This window comes from Pholis gunnellus (assembly GCF_910591455.1).
Source record: "Pholis gunnellus genome assembly, chromosome: 1".
Classification (NCBI taxonomy): Eukaryota; Metazoa; Chordata; class Actinopteri; order Perciformes; family Pholidae; genus Pholis; species Pholis gunnellus.
Genome location: NC_136528.1, coordinates 25,020,782 through 25,033,047, shown reverse-complemented (window position 1 = coordinate 25,033,047; position 12,266 = coordinate 25,020,782). Strand labels below are relative to the sequence as shown.

General features: G+C 42.2%; 1 protein-coding gene across 1 annotated transcript in view; it reads right to left on the bottom strand.

Moving 5' to 3' along the window:
* Positions 1-354: 354 nt before the first annotated feature.
* pcdh17 (protocadherin 17) overlaps positions 355-12,266 on the bottom strand; it is a gene marked incomplete at both ends in the record, with an annotated part of 51,346 nt that continues 39,434 nt past the window's right edge. Inside the window, one exon of the mRNA XM_079179874.1 lies at positions 355-1,052. Within this exon, the coding sequence (XP_079036000.1) occupies positions 355-1,052 (698 nt within the window). The remainder of the gene's footprint in view (positions 1,053-12,266) is intronic.

Sequence of the window (12,266 nt, the reverse complement as noted above, 5' to 3'; positions counted from 1 at the left end):
GTGGGCACTTAGATAATAGCTTGCGAGGTGCCAGAGGCATAAGCCTCTGCAATTTGCTTAAGAATCCAAAACAAAATATAAATTCAGCAGAATTCAGATGTTTGTCACCCAGTTCCTTTTTGTTGGTAGGGATCCCAGCACCAAACTGGTGCCAAATGACTGACATAATAAATGTTCCCATCGTCCATCCAAAGTTGGCATTTTTCAACAACAAATACAGTGAAAAGAACTCTAACAGAAGAGCCGTTTAACCTTTTTCATTTGTTTTGGTAACAGTTTTGGCATGAGAGTTTTTAGAATAGCATTATATTCCTCTCTCTACCTCCACAATTCTTTTTTTTGCAGTCCTTTGTGTCACTTCCTGAGTGTTCCAGTGGCCTCACTTCCTCTGCAGTCCTGCAATAGTTTGTCGATGTCTCTCACCACCTGGTCAGCGTCCATTCTATCACGGTTCGCGTCGGGCTCGACCTGCTCCAGAACACACTCCATTTCCCCTGTGGCCTCTTGGCTGATCCTAGAGCGGGCCTCTGCGAGCACCTTGGCCACCGGGTCTGAAGGAGGCAAGGGTGGGTAGACCCCCTGGTCTCTGCTTTGTTTGGTTGGTGACAGGTACTGACCATCAGGAGGCCCGTAGTGGCCGGAGCAGGTGGCAGGAGGCGGTTTGCCTTCAGCTCCGTCAGCTGGGCTTTTGACTGAAGAGCAGGGAGACATGGTGGAGCAGCCCTTGGTAGGACTGCTGGAGGCTGAAGGTACCTCTTGCAGCAGTGGACTGAGGGCTCGTTTCGCCTTCAAGTAGGGCTTGACATTGGCGACCAGGATGGTGTGGTCACGCCTCTCTTTTCCAAATGTACAGAACGTCTTCTTGCCATTGGGGTTGACAGTCTCGTAGGTCTCTGTCTCAGGCACAGTCTCCATGCCCGCTGGCACGAACATATTGTTGCGGTAGTCAACACCTTCTGCCTGGTTTCCTCCAGCGGGGAACTGGGGCATCCAGCAGCGGTCAGAATGACCCAGTACCCGGCACTCCTCCGTACAATTCACACAGTCCTCATCTGCAGATAGAAAGAAAGGGAGGGGATGGATGGAGAAGAAAGAGATATTTAGGTCAGCAGTGTAGAACAGGAAAGTGTAAAGCCACACAGCGAGAGGGTAATAGAATCATACTGCCATTATGAAACTGAACTGTACAAAGAGTTGGAGCCCAAAGTTAAGCGGAGCCAAATCTAATGAAATGATATAAAAAGGGAAGAGCCAGCCAAGGATGTCTCATTCCAAACACACATGCAAATGCATACACATGTGCACGCACGCACGCACACACACACACACACGCACACACCTTTCCAAGGGACTGGGGGACACCTGCTAGCATTTTTCAAAGCTCTGATCAAGGGGCTGGCAGAGCATACAGAAGGGTTGGGGAGGGAGCGAGAGAAAAACAACAACAGTTGAGGTTTGGCAAAGGCATAGTGGCGTTATCATAAATTCATGTCAGTGGGCTTTGAAGACCTCCCTAGACAGAGAGCCTGTGCCAAATGGCTTGTGCTTCCTCCCCATGTGTTTGTGCCTGTTTATTTGTGTGCTCCTGTTGTTGTTGTGTGTGCATGCATGTGTGTATAAGTGTGTGTTTGTGTTCCCCTCTTTCATCTCTATTGAGAGAGATGCACACTCTGGCTGATTATTGGAGTGTTCATGCCTGCGTCAAACAGATCCCAAACTTGGATTAAAAAATAATAATAATTAAAAAAAAAAAGAGGAGCCCGTTTATTTTCTCCTCTCGGGCGTGACGTGAAGAAAAGAGAAAAGAAAGAGCATCTGTTGTCCCACAAATGGAATTCTTCCATTGGCCAGGTGGGATGAAACCAAGAGAAGAAAACCAAGAGAGCCCAAATAGACGGGATTCTAACAGTTGGGACTAAACTAATGAAATTGCAACTAGTTCCTTGTTTCTCATTCTCATCCACACATATCAGAGAGCGTGTTTGGCTCTGCAGTAGCGTGTGAGCATTTCAGTATGAAGCCTTTACAAACATCCATCAATCATTCCATCACGTTAAAAAAGTGTAAACTCAACAAGGTACAGGCTAGACAAACCCAAGAATGAAAGAAAACAGCAGCATTCAATAATGTTTTCCAGTAAAATCCAAAGGTTGCTTGCACAGTCTTCTAAACAAATGCAGCAGCTCAGGCCAATTTGCCTATTTGTTTTGAGATAGGCAATGCATATATGCCGGTTTGTGAAGACAAACACTTGTTTGTTTGCTAGAATACACTTTTTGGAACATTAACTGAAAGAAAACTGAGGCAGCTTTCTTTATTGAGAGGAATTACGCAAGTCTATTCATAGGAGCTTAAATCTGGCATTGTCGACTTTCAATATAGAGTGTCAATAGCAAAAGTGGCCGACTAAAACATTTGAGCTAAAACAAAGTCGTATGTTTCGCAATTGCATGTTTTGTAATGAACAGAAAACAGCTTTCTTCTCCCCTGCTGGTAATGGTTTAAACCTAGATTCCTCATGATGAATCTTTGTCCTCGTGTATTGAGTGTAAGACCAACACCACAAATTAAATCAGTGTAATTTGTCTTCATGTAACAAGCCTGTTGTGGTTTGAAGCCTGAAACCAAAGTCAGTAGCTGAAATTGTGAGTGGTATATTAATGCAAGGATTGAGGAATGAGGCTACTCAAAGCTGTATCCTGGACTGGACCTTTACAGTACGGCGGGTGTGCCGCTGTAACGACCACAAAACGCGGCACTAATACAATCTTGCATTGATGCAAATAAGCGGGCAGAGTGGACGTGCTTGAGTGCACTTGGCTCGGCTGTCTTTGCTGTGCTGCGGGTCGGCAGCCCAGATTCCTGAGAGACTGCCCTCCTAAGCTGTAGAGATGAGCTTAACACTTCACAAATGTTTGAAGAAGCCACACAGCGCCGGCAAAGAGAGCCTGACATTTCCTATGTCGAGGCAGTCATCTGAAGAGGAAATAGGGTGAGCTGGAAAAGCGGACACCAGGCCGCTTTGAGATGGACTACATTTAAATAGTGTGTGCGTGGGGGGTGTAGAGGGGGGTGACGGAATTCATCCGCACACACTCAGAAGCACGTTTGCGTGTGTGTGTGTGTGTGTGCCTGTGTTTGCGCACGAGTGATTCGAGATTTGAGTGAGAAAGAACGAACATGTCAAAAGCACAAAGATCGATGATTCGGACGGAAGCTTGAACATGAATAATACAAACCTGAATACACTTTCCGAGCAGAGCACGCCATAATCCATCACCAAGCCACAAAATATAGACCCTACGTGTAACCAAGCTCGACAACCACTGCCCCAAACACACCCATCTCGCATGCATTCCAGACACACACAATTAACTTGGCCCCAACAATGTCTTCATGCTCTCAGAGGTGATTGTCCATTCACCGTGTGCATATTAAAGCATAAATAATCCATGCAGACATATTTCCCTCTATTTAGTCGGAGGAAACCTCTGATAGATTATTTATGTCTCTGCTGCACGTTCAACCTTGAGGCGTTCTCGTATCTATGGTTAACAATATGACATATGAGAGCAAGGGTGACATTCATCTCCCTCCGTCCCTCCCTTTCTCTTTCTCTCTCTCCCCTCCTCCCTCCCTGTCTTTCTTCACAATGGCTCCACCAGCTCTCTGGGACGGGCAACAGAAGCTTCCACCAAGGACACATTTGCCTGTGATAATTTGGCTACCAGGGACGGGGCTCAGTTGCTTGCTGTCCAGTTTCTCTTTCAGCTCTGTGTATGGTCCAAGATAAATTACACTGATGGCTACACTCAAACATGCAATCACGGTCAATGATTTGATATGGAACAATGATGAAGCACACTAATAATCAGCTTTATTCATTATATCTGAATAAGCAATAAATCATTGAGAAAAATAATCATATTACCATATAAACTGTTGGCAAATAAGCGTTTATATTTCTCCATCACCTAAGAACTGCTTATACTGCAAATCTATTTTATGTTTTATGTTGATATCCTTTTAGTAGATGCCCTCAATCTATCATTGCATTCTTTTTTTTGTGACATTATTGCTTTCATTTTTCAGATGAAATTATTTGTTAGTACTTTTTGTAAAATCAAAACCCCAAGATACCTTGAACCACAAGATATCCATCTGTGTTTACAACAGACACGCAGTTTTTTATCTTTCAGTGGTCACTTTTTTTTTTTTTTTTAAATCATGTTTACGATCTTGGGCAGTGATATTGTACGGCCAAAGAAAAAGCTATATTCTTCCAAACAAGGCTTGAAAAGGAGGGTACATATTGTAAGCACATTGGCCCTGAACCAAATAGGAAATTGTGACCAAAACATCCGAGGCAAGATTCGGCTTCATTTACAAGTCAAGTGTCACTGAAATTCTGACTGAATTGCCCGGTCAGGAGTTTGTATCTTTGAATTTCTATTGCAGACACTTGACCTGGATCCCTGATTAAAATCAGATATTTATTACACCTCTACTGACAACCAAAACGTGTAATTAACTCCACACACTCTTTTGTACTTCTTTTCAGTGAGCAACCAGAGATATTTTACCACCTCTCTGGCAGGGTTAATTGCCTTGCTTTAGGGCAGAATAGCAAGACTGGATAACAATGAGTTAGATAGGACGGCTATGTAGCTGCCAGTTATCTTTACTGCTAAGAGCACATGAAACAGATATAAAAGTAGTTACGCTGCTCTAAGAAATCCGTGCGAAATAGCAAAAGGACACAAAGAAATCTTGACGGATCCAGAAAGTCCCTTAATACAGCAACATTGCAAAAAGAAGAAGAAAAGTAATTGATCTGGGTTCACCGTGCTATTTGTCAACATCAGATGCTGCCGCACCTCGTAACAGCACCCGGGGTGAGATAGACTAGTGAAAACTAAAGATAGAGGAATGAAGGATTTGTTGTAATTACTTTCTGAACCAATGAGGTGCCTCATCCAAAATGCAAAGGAAAAAAACAGTCCCTACATGTATCTCTTTTAAGTGACTAGGACGTTGTTAGAGGTAGTTCTTGCAGAATAAACTATGCATAATTTGAATAAAGAATTCCATTTAACAGCAGAGAAGAGCATCTAAAATGTAGTGTGTGATGGCTTTCCCAAGGCAAAGACTAAACAACAGAGAGCTACATCTATTGTGAATTTAAATTGTATCTGTAAGCATGACACTGGATGTGTATGTATGAGTTCATTTCTGAAAATATATAAAGTTTTTCTTTTGTTAAAAAAAAAAAAAAAGGTCAGATTCACAATGTTGTCGTCTCTGCTTTCTCTTAGTTGAATGCCCTGATCTTTAGCACCTGGAGCAGTGAGCCTTTGTTATAGTTGGTTGATTTACAAGAACAGGAAACCCATGCAAGTGCAGATGCAAGAGAAAAATGCACAACACACAGACACACACACTCAATATCCACTATCACAACTCCACTTGATATGATACAAAACCCAGCGTCCACTGTAAAATGTCAAGATGGAATGAGGTTGATATTAAAAAACTCCAATAACCCAAAGAGGTCAGGAATAAATGCTGGAAAAAACCCAAACACCTAATACAGTTAAACCCAGCAGACCACTAAATTGTGTGTGCTGCTGTCATTTAGCTCGTACTCATGTACAAACAGCCACATTTTTATTTCACCTCATATCATGAGAGTTATCAGTATCATGAAAAGCTCCCGCAGCCATCTCAACAAGATGCTTCTTCTACTGAGCCATAAAACGCCTCTCATCTCTTTCCACATTCTAAAAAAAGTGCCCCTCTGTTATCCTTCCAAAAAAAGGCTTTTACTAAATTAACACTTAATTAACGAGGGCCACGGGCCACGTAGAATCACACACACACAGGTGGGAAAGAAGGCACGAGGCTCTCCCTCAACACATATTAATAGAAAGCAACTGGTCACCATTCCTTGAATCCTGAGTTGTTGTTTTTCCTCCTCTGCTAGATTGAATTTTTCAAACTTTCAGGGTGGAAGCTTTCAGTACAGTGCATGAAGGATGTGCACCTAAACCTGTGAGTGTAAAAATGTGCCTGTGTATCAGTGTGTGTCATAAAGCACGGTGTGATTTCCCTAAACACCCTTTTCTCCCTCCAGACGCCTGCCCCCCTGGCCCTGCATGCCCATCCCTCCTCGCTTTATTACCCGGCCCTGTGATTAATGTCCCTCTGTCACACACTGTGGTTCCTGTGGTGGGAGGGAGAGAGGAACCAAGAGAGAGCTGTACACACAGGGTATTGCTAGCAAAGCAGCAGCAGCGAGCTGAACACACAAACCGCCGTAGTGTGGCAGAGTGTTCAGTACGTTTAAAAAGAAGGTGCAGGAAAGTTAAATAAAAAAGCAATAAACACATAATAATAATGTATCACTCATCACAGTGGTGGTGATTCCTTTAACCATCATGCACACCTGGCCTATAAGAATGGGGAATGATCCAAGATAATGCATCTGTGTGTGTACTTGTGTGTCGAGGTTGGGTTGTCGTGAATATCCCCCAACCCAGCCAAGGTGGACAGGAGGAAAGGCAGCTGACGAATTGCGCAGAGCATCTGTGACAGACCATGACTGCACCTGTTCACCTGAGGGAGCTCACAGTGTGTGTTTATGTGTGCATGCATGTGTGTGTTATTGTGTTTTTAATTTCCTCGCCTACTGCCATCTAGCCCAGCTGATCCTGACCCCCCCCCCCCCTCCCCCCCCCCCCCCCCCCCTGCAATCAGGGTGACTAAATATTTGAACTGCACAGATGAGAGTCTCCACTCTGACTGAGCCTAATGTTAAGTAAATATCTTATGGCTTCTCAGGTTGCCAGTCTACAACAAAAAAAAAACTTCAGGTGTGTGTAAACGGAGTGTGCGTTGGAAATTTCAGATTTTGTTTTCTAAGCAATACATTTAAGACAGGAGGGACCCATTTTCCCGGTCGAAATACAAAAAAAAAAAGAATGTTGTATTCTCTATTAATGCATCTCACAGTTGCCGCTTTTTTGAATTTTTGAATAAAAGAGCTGCTATTTTATTATGAAACTCAATATTTATTCTGCTGTGAATTTAGTTTTACCTAGACACAGACTCAAAGAAATCAACATGTTATATTTCTCATCAAGTCAGATATCGAGCGAGTTATTTTATAGGTCTTTGTCCTTGCGCAGCACTGCTGTGGTGAAATTGAGCACATTACTCTGGTGTATTGCTGAATCTGATATTGTTATGATTCTAGAGCAGAGCGGTGCTGGGAGAGCAGGTTGTTCTCTACAGTTGGCAAGTCTGTTTTGTCAACATTATTTCAAGAGATTACAATACAATAGTATTTCCATGAAAATGCTGTTTTCGGTGTATTCACCATACTTTGCTGTGAGACCTGCAACGTATACCGGCCTACTGCTCGCCATGTAATCAGTAAACAGCAGTTACTGGTGCCCATGATGTGATTTTAAAGGCTAATTTGGAGTAAAGTGCATTTTTAAACGCATTAATAGTTTTTCTTTCTGGTAAAGCTCTCTCTGGTAATATATCTGTATTCTCTGATAATATAGCAGTATCCAAGATAAAACAATTCCATAATATAACGTGATTAATTGTTGGTTAGCGTCTGATCAGTGATTCAAAGTTCTACTGTGAGTGTAGCTGTTCGTTCGGGGAACAGGTTTGGATTGTTTTGTGCAGTGGGTGGCTTAGCACAATGAGAAGGATACTTCTCTCCAGTGTAATAGCGTTTATCACAGTGGGAGGCAAGAGAATACCGACGCATATCAGGAAAAGCTTGGCAGCAGCGGTGGGGGTGCCCGGTGGCTGGCAATGCCGAGACTGAAACAAGGACATGTATCGCAGGATCAAACACGTCCTCTCTTCAGGCGTTCCCTCACAAACTGCAGGCCTCTCCGTCAACTAATGCCTGGCTAAGTTGTTCAAAGAACACCCTGAGGAGAGAGTATTTATGCATAGGAGAGTGAGGGATAAAAAAACCCAAGAGGAGGAGGAAGAGGAGCATAAGCTCATATTCAAACAAAAACAAACACACAAAGCCTAATCAATGATGAGCAAGCACAGCTGTGTGCTGTGGGTGACGAGAAAGGTCTGTGGGTTGTAGAGATGAGGGGCATCTGGACAGCCGCGTGGATGTTCTCAAACAGCACTTTCCCTTTTACACAAAGCAGAAATGAGGGCCCTGAAATGCACAATGTGGTCCTTATAAATACAAATTAGTTTGCAAGTGACCATGTGGTTATATAAAGGCCGTCACATGCGTGTACACGTGTACATATGTGGGTGTGTGTTTGCCGGATTCTGTCTGAATAGAGCAGAACATAATGTGCACGTAAACTCTGCCAGGGTCTGCAACTTCAGGGCATATTGATTTTGTTTTTTTATGAAGTTCATTTAAAGATACCATTATATATATATATATATTAAAAGATATTCAAATATGAATGGCTTTTCATTGCATTAAGTGTGTTTTCACTACATGCTACAAACTTGTCATTCACAGTTTAGCCATGTGTTGCTTGCTATAATCTCAATCATCAAAGGGTTTCTTTGAGCTTTAATTGATGGTGAAGGTCGGCTTGTGTGTAACTCTGTTATCTGTTAACAATCAGACCTCAGAATAAAACACTAGTCACCTCAACAAACAGGTTCAACTGTAATGAACGGCCATGGGAACCCATCCAAGGCCAAAAAGTGCTGAGAACAGGCAAACCAATGTTTATCTGGAACCACATCTGTGACGTGTGACAACACTCTTTAGAACATTCCCACTGCCGTGTTGAAGTAGCCTATTCAACCAAGTTCCAAGCGTTCTTCAATGAGTCGGTTTTATTGCTGGCGACAGAAAAACTTTTTTTTGTTCTTTTTTCTTCATTGTGTTTTCAGAAAACTCGGATCATTCACTGTTCACAGCAGTCACAGACACTCAATAAATAATGCAAGGTCAGTCAAAGAAGATCCTTGCTTCAGCCAATCCAAAACCCTCTTTTCCAACCTATGACTTAAGACCTTGTATAATTCACATTTCCTCTGGCTACAGCTCACTCTTCAACCCCACTTTCTTTCACTCCTTAAGTGTTCTAATGGTGGAGCGATTGCAGCAGAGCAGCCACGGGCAAGCTATTAGATATAGATGTCTGAGAGGAACAAGCCTTACATCATCCTGCTAAAATCAAGCTATTTATACCTATCAAACACTTAACATGGAAAAGCTATAACCTGGAAGAAAATAAATATCAAGCGCGGTATACTGTAGCATATGTTGTATGATTGACATTTAGAACCGTCAGCTACGATACATTCTTACCATATCCTGCACTTTGCCATCAAGACATGAAACTAATATGAAAGCTGAACTAAACCAACACGATTAATCCAGGTTAATTTGGGTTAATTCAACAAAGTACAAAGCTGCCAAGAACCCAAAATACAGGAAAAATTACACAAGAGCAAATATAAAATGTACCAATCTTCACAAATAATCACGCAAAAAATAATTATAGACGGGTTGAAGTTTACATAAAATATTGTTCCCCAGCAGAAAACTGTAAGAAATACAGCCATAATACACTCTATTTACGTGTAAATTTGATCCCAACGAAGTTTGTGCCTTTTACATTTAAAGTATATGACATTGTAAAAAAAGATACGGGGAGATATCGCGTGGAAGCCCAATATCAGAAATGTCAACATAATTATGTAGATGTCTACATAATATATAAATACAGTTACTGTGCTGTTAACAAAATGTGCTCAATGTATTCACCAACTAGTCACGACTAGTGAAGAAAGAAAAACAAAAAACACATTCATCCTATAATTAACAGGCGCACTGTACACAGTGCCACCACCTGCACTGGCACATGGAAACGCATACGTACAAAATGAAGCATGTACAGTGTACAATGTGAGCCTATATGTATCACTGATGCAAAAAAAAAAAAAAACGTTCTATATCCAAATACTGAACATAAAGTGAGGAGAGGCGCTAACGAAACAAGCCTGCTGCACTTTTAAAATGGGATTAGGTGATGTTGTTTGAGGCAGACATGCAAGCTAAAAGGAACAAAGGGACACAAAAAGCTATAGGTCAATCGTATCTGGCTACCTTTACCTGGAGAGAGACATGGAGGGCGGCACAAAGGAGGGCGAGGCGACAAGAAGGGGACTTATTAGAAGATGAGGAGAGCAGCATGCTGAATCAGTCGCTAATCCTCCGTTTCTGCTAAGCCTGTGTAATTAGGACATGGGGGATTGCACCGTGACAGGGGATGCTTCTGGACCGCCTTGCTTTTTTCCACTTCTCTTTTGTTTATTTCTTCTCTCTTTAGCTTGGGTTTATGGAAGTTTGTCATCTAAATATAGCATTATTGTGTCTTTATTGTGTGCGCATCGCAGCATGCTCACTCATAAGCAACATAAACAGACGCAGCATGCCTGCGCTATGTTTTATTTCTACTCACTAATACTTTGGTTTGGAGATGTGAACGAGAGTGCACTGTTTTTTTGCTGCTTTGGTCGCTGTGTGACACCCTTAGATTATATTTGCGGAAAACCAAATGGGCTGTTTCAGTCAAACAACACTCCACCACACACAAATACAAACACACCATGTTCAAAGGGTGGCTATAACTGAAGAGCCTTAGGAGAGGGAGCACAGTATGGACCAGAGTTGAGACCAGAAAGGCTGATCAGCATCCTTGTGCGTGTTAATAGCCTTAATCTACTTCCTTCCCCCAGTAGACGGCAAGGAAAGTTGCCTTGGCCCATTTAGAGAAACACTGCTCGCAATAAATGAAGTGAGAAAGAGAAGGAAAGAGAAAGAGTAAAGGGAGGGAGCAGGGAAGAAAAAGATGAAGAAAAAAAAAAAAATCAGCCGAGAGAATCTATGACTCACGAGCTCATTACAGAAATCCTGTTTCTATCCAAGGAGAAAACAGGTTTAAAACACCCCATTAAGGAAAGAATGAGGGGAAACCTTTTGTTGCTAATTGGGTCATCTTTTGAAGCACTTCACTCCAGCAATTTCTTTCCACATTCTAGCCATATTACTTCAATGATGCTATTTACAATACTCTAGATCTCTCCTTTAACTGATTTAGCGCCTACAATCAGGCGCTGTCCTGATATGATAGCTGGCCTCAAACAACAAGGACAAACAAATCCAACATTGCGGAGGCTTCATTCGGACGATCCATAACAATAACGAGATCCACCAGACATCATACAATGCTTTCACATTTGTTGAGTTAAATCCCTTTCTTTTATTGTCTCTTTCCCTCTATGTCTGCGTCACTGTTTGTCGCTCTCTTTTGAACAAAAGGGATTTGAACAACTCAGGGTGTCATGGCTTTGTGCAAGTAATCATTCCCACGTGTGCTGCTTTAGCAGGATTAGGGAAAGTGTTTCTGACTCTCCGTCTCAACAGAACGATCAGTGTGATACAACAATACATACACTTACAGTATGCAGTGGCATCGTGTTGTCCTCACTATTGCATCAGGGTTCTGCGGTATCACACAACCTTGGCCATTTTAGAGTTTGTATGCAGAATGAAAACTAAGCTCTGAAAATATAAATTCATCAAGATCATGCAAAACTAGATGGAAAGGCCAATTCTGAAAGCCTTATGCTTATTTGACAGCTTGCTGCCACGAGCAATAGCTGTCCTTTGGCTGAAACAGGTCAAACTCAATAAAGACAGAGTGTGTAGGTGAAACATGTCAAGAGGCTCGACACTCGAGCCTAATGCAATCCAAGAAGGGGCCAGAACCTAGAAGAATGAATTCGTCACGGATGGTGCTGACTCGGGGATACGTAAAATGTTTCAGACATCACAAACCAATACAGAAAATAGCAGAAATCATGTTTTCATCACAAATACTAACTAACTCATCGAAATTCTTAACCAGGGTTTGGGAGTAATGTGCTTTAGTAAAAGAATCCAGCCTGTGGTTGGAGGAAAAGCTCGATGTGCCGAGGATTTGCAATGATACCTTTCAGATTCAATTATGCAGATTGTGATACATACTGTACTGCACCACCACCAGAACCTCCACCAGTATTTCTCTTGAGAACAGCTGTGACACTCTCACATTGATTCAGCTAAACTAACAGAAACATAGCTGTGTAAAAATAGTGTGACACCAGTCCAGTGTTTTCAAACAGACAGACCAAGCCTGATTACTAGTGTGTGCAAATATTTTTTATTTCTATTCCAAAGACTGGAGCGTATCAAGTCAGGA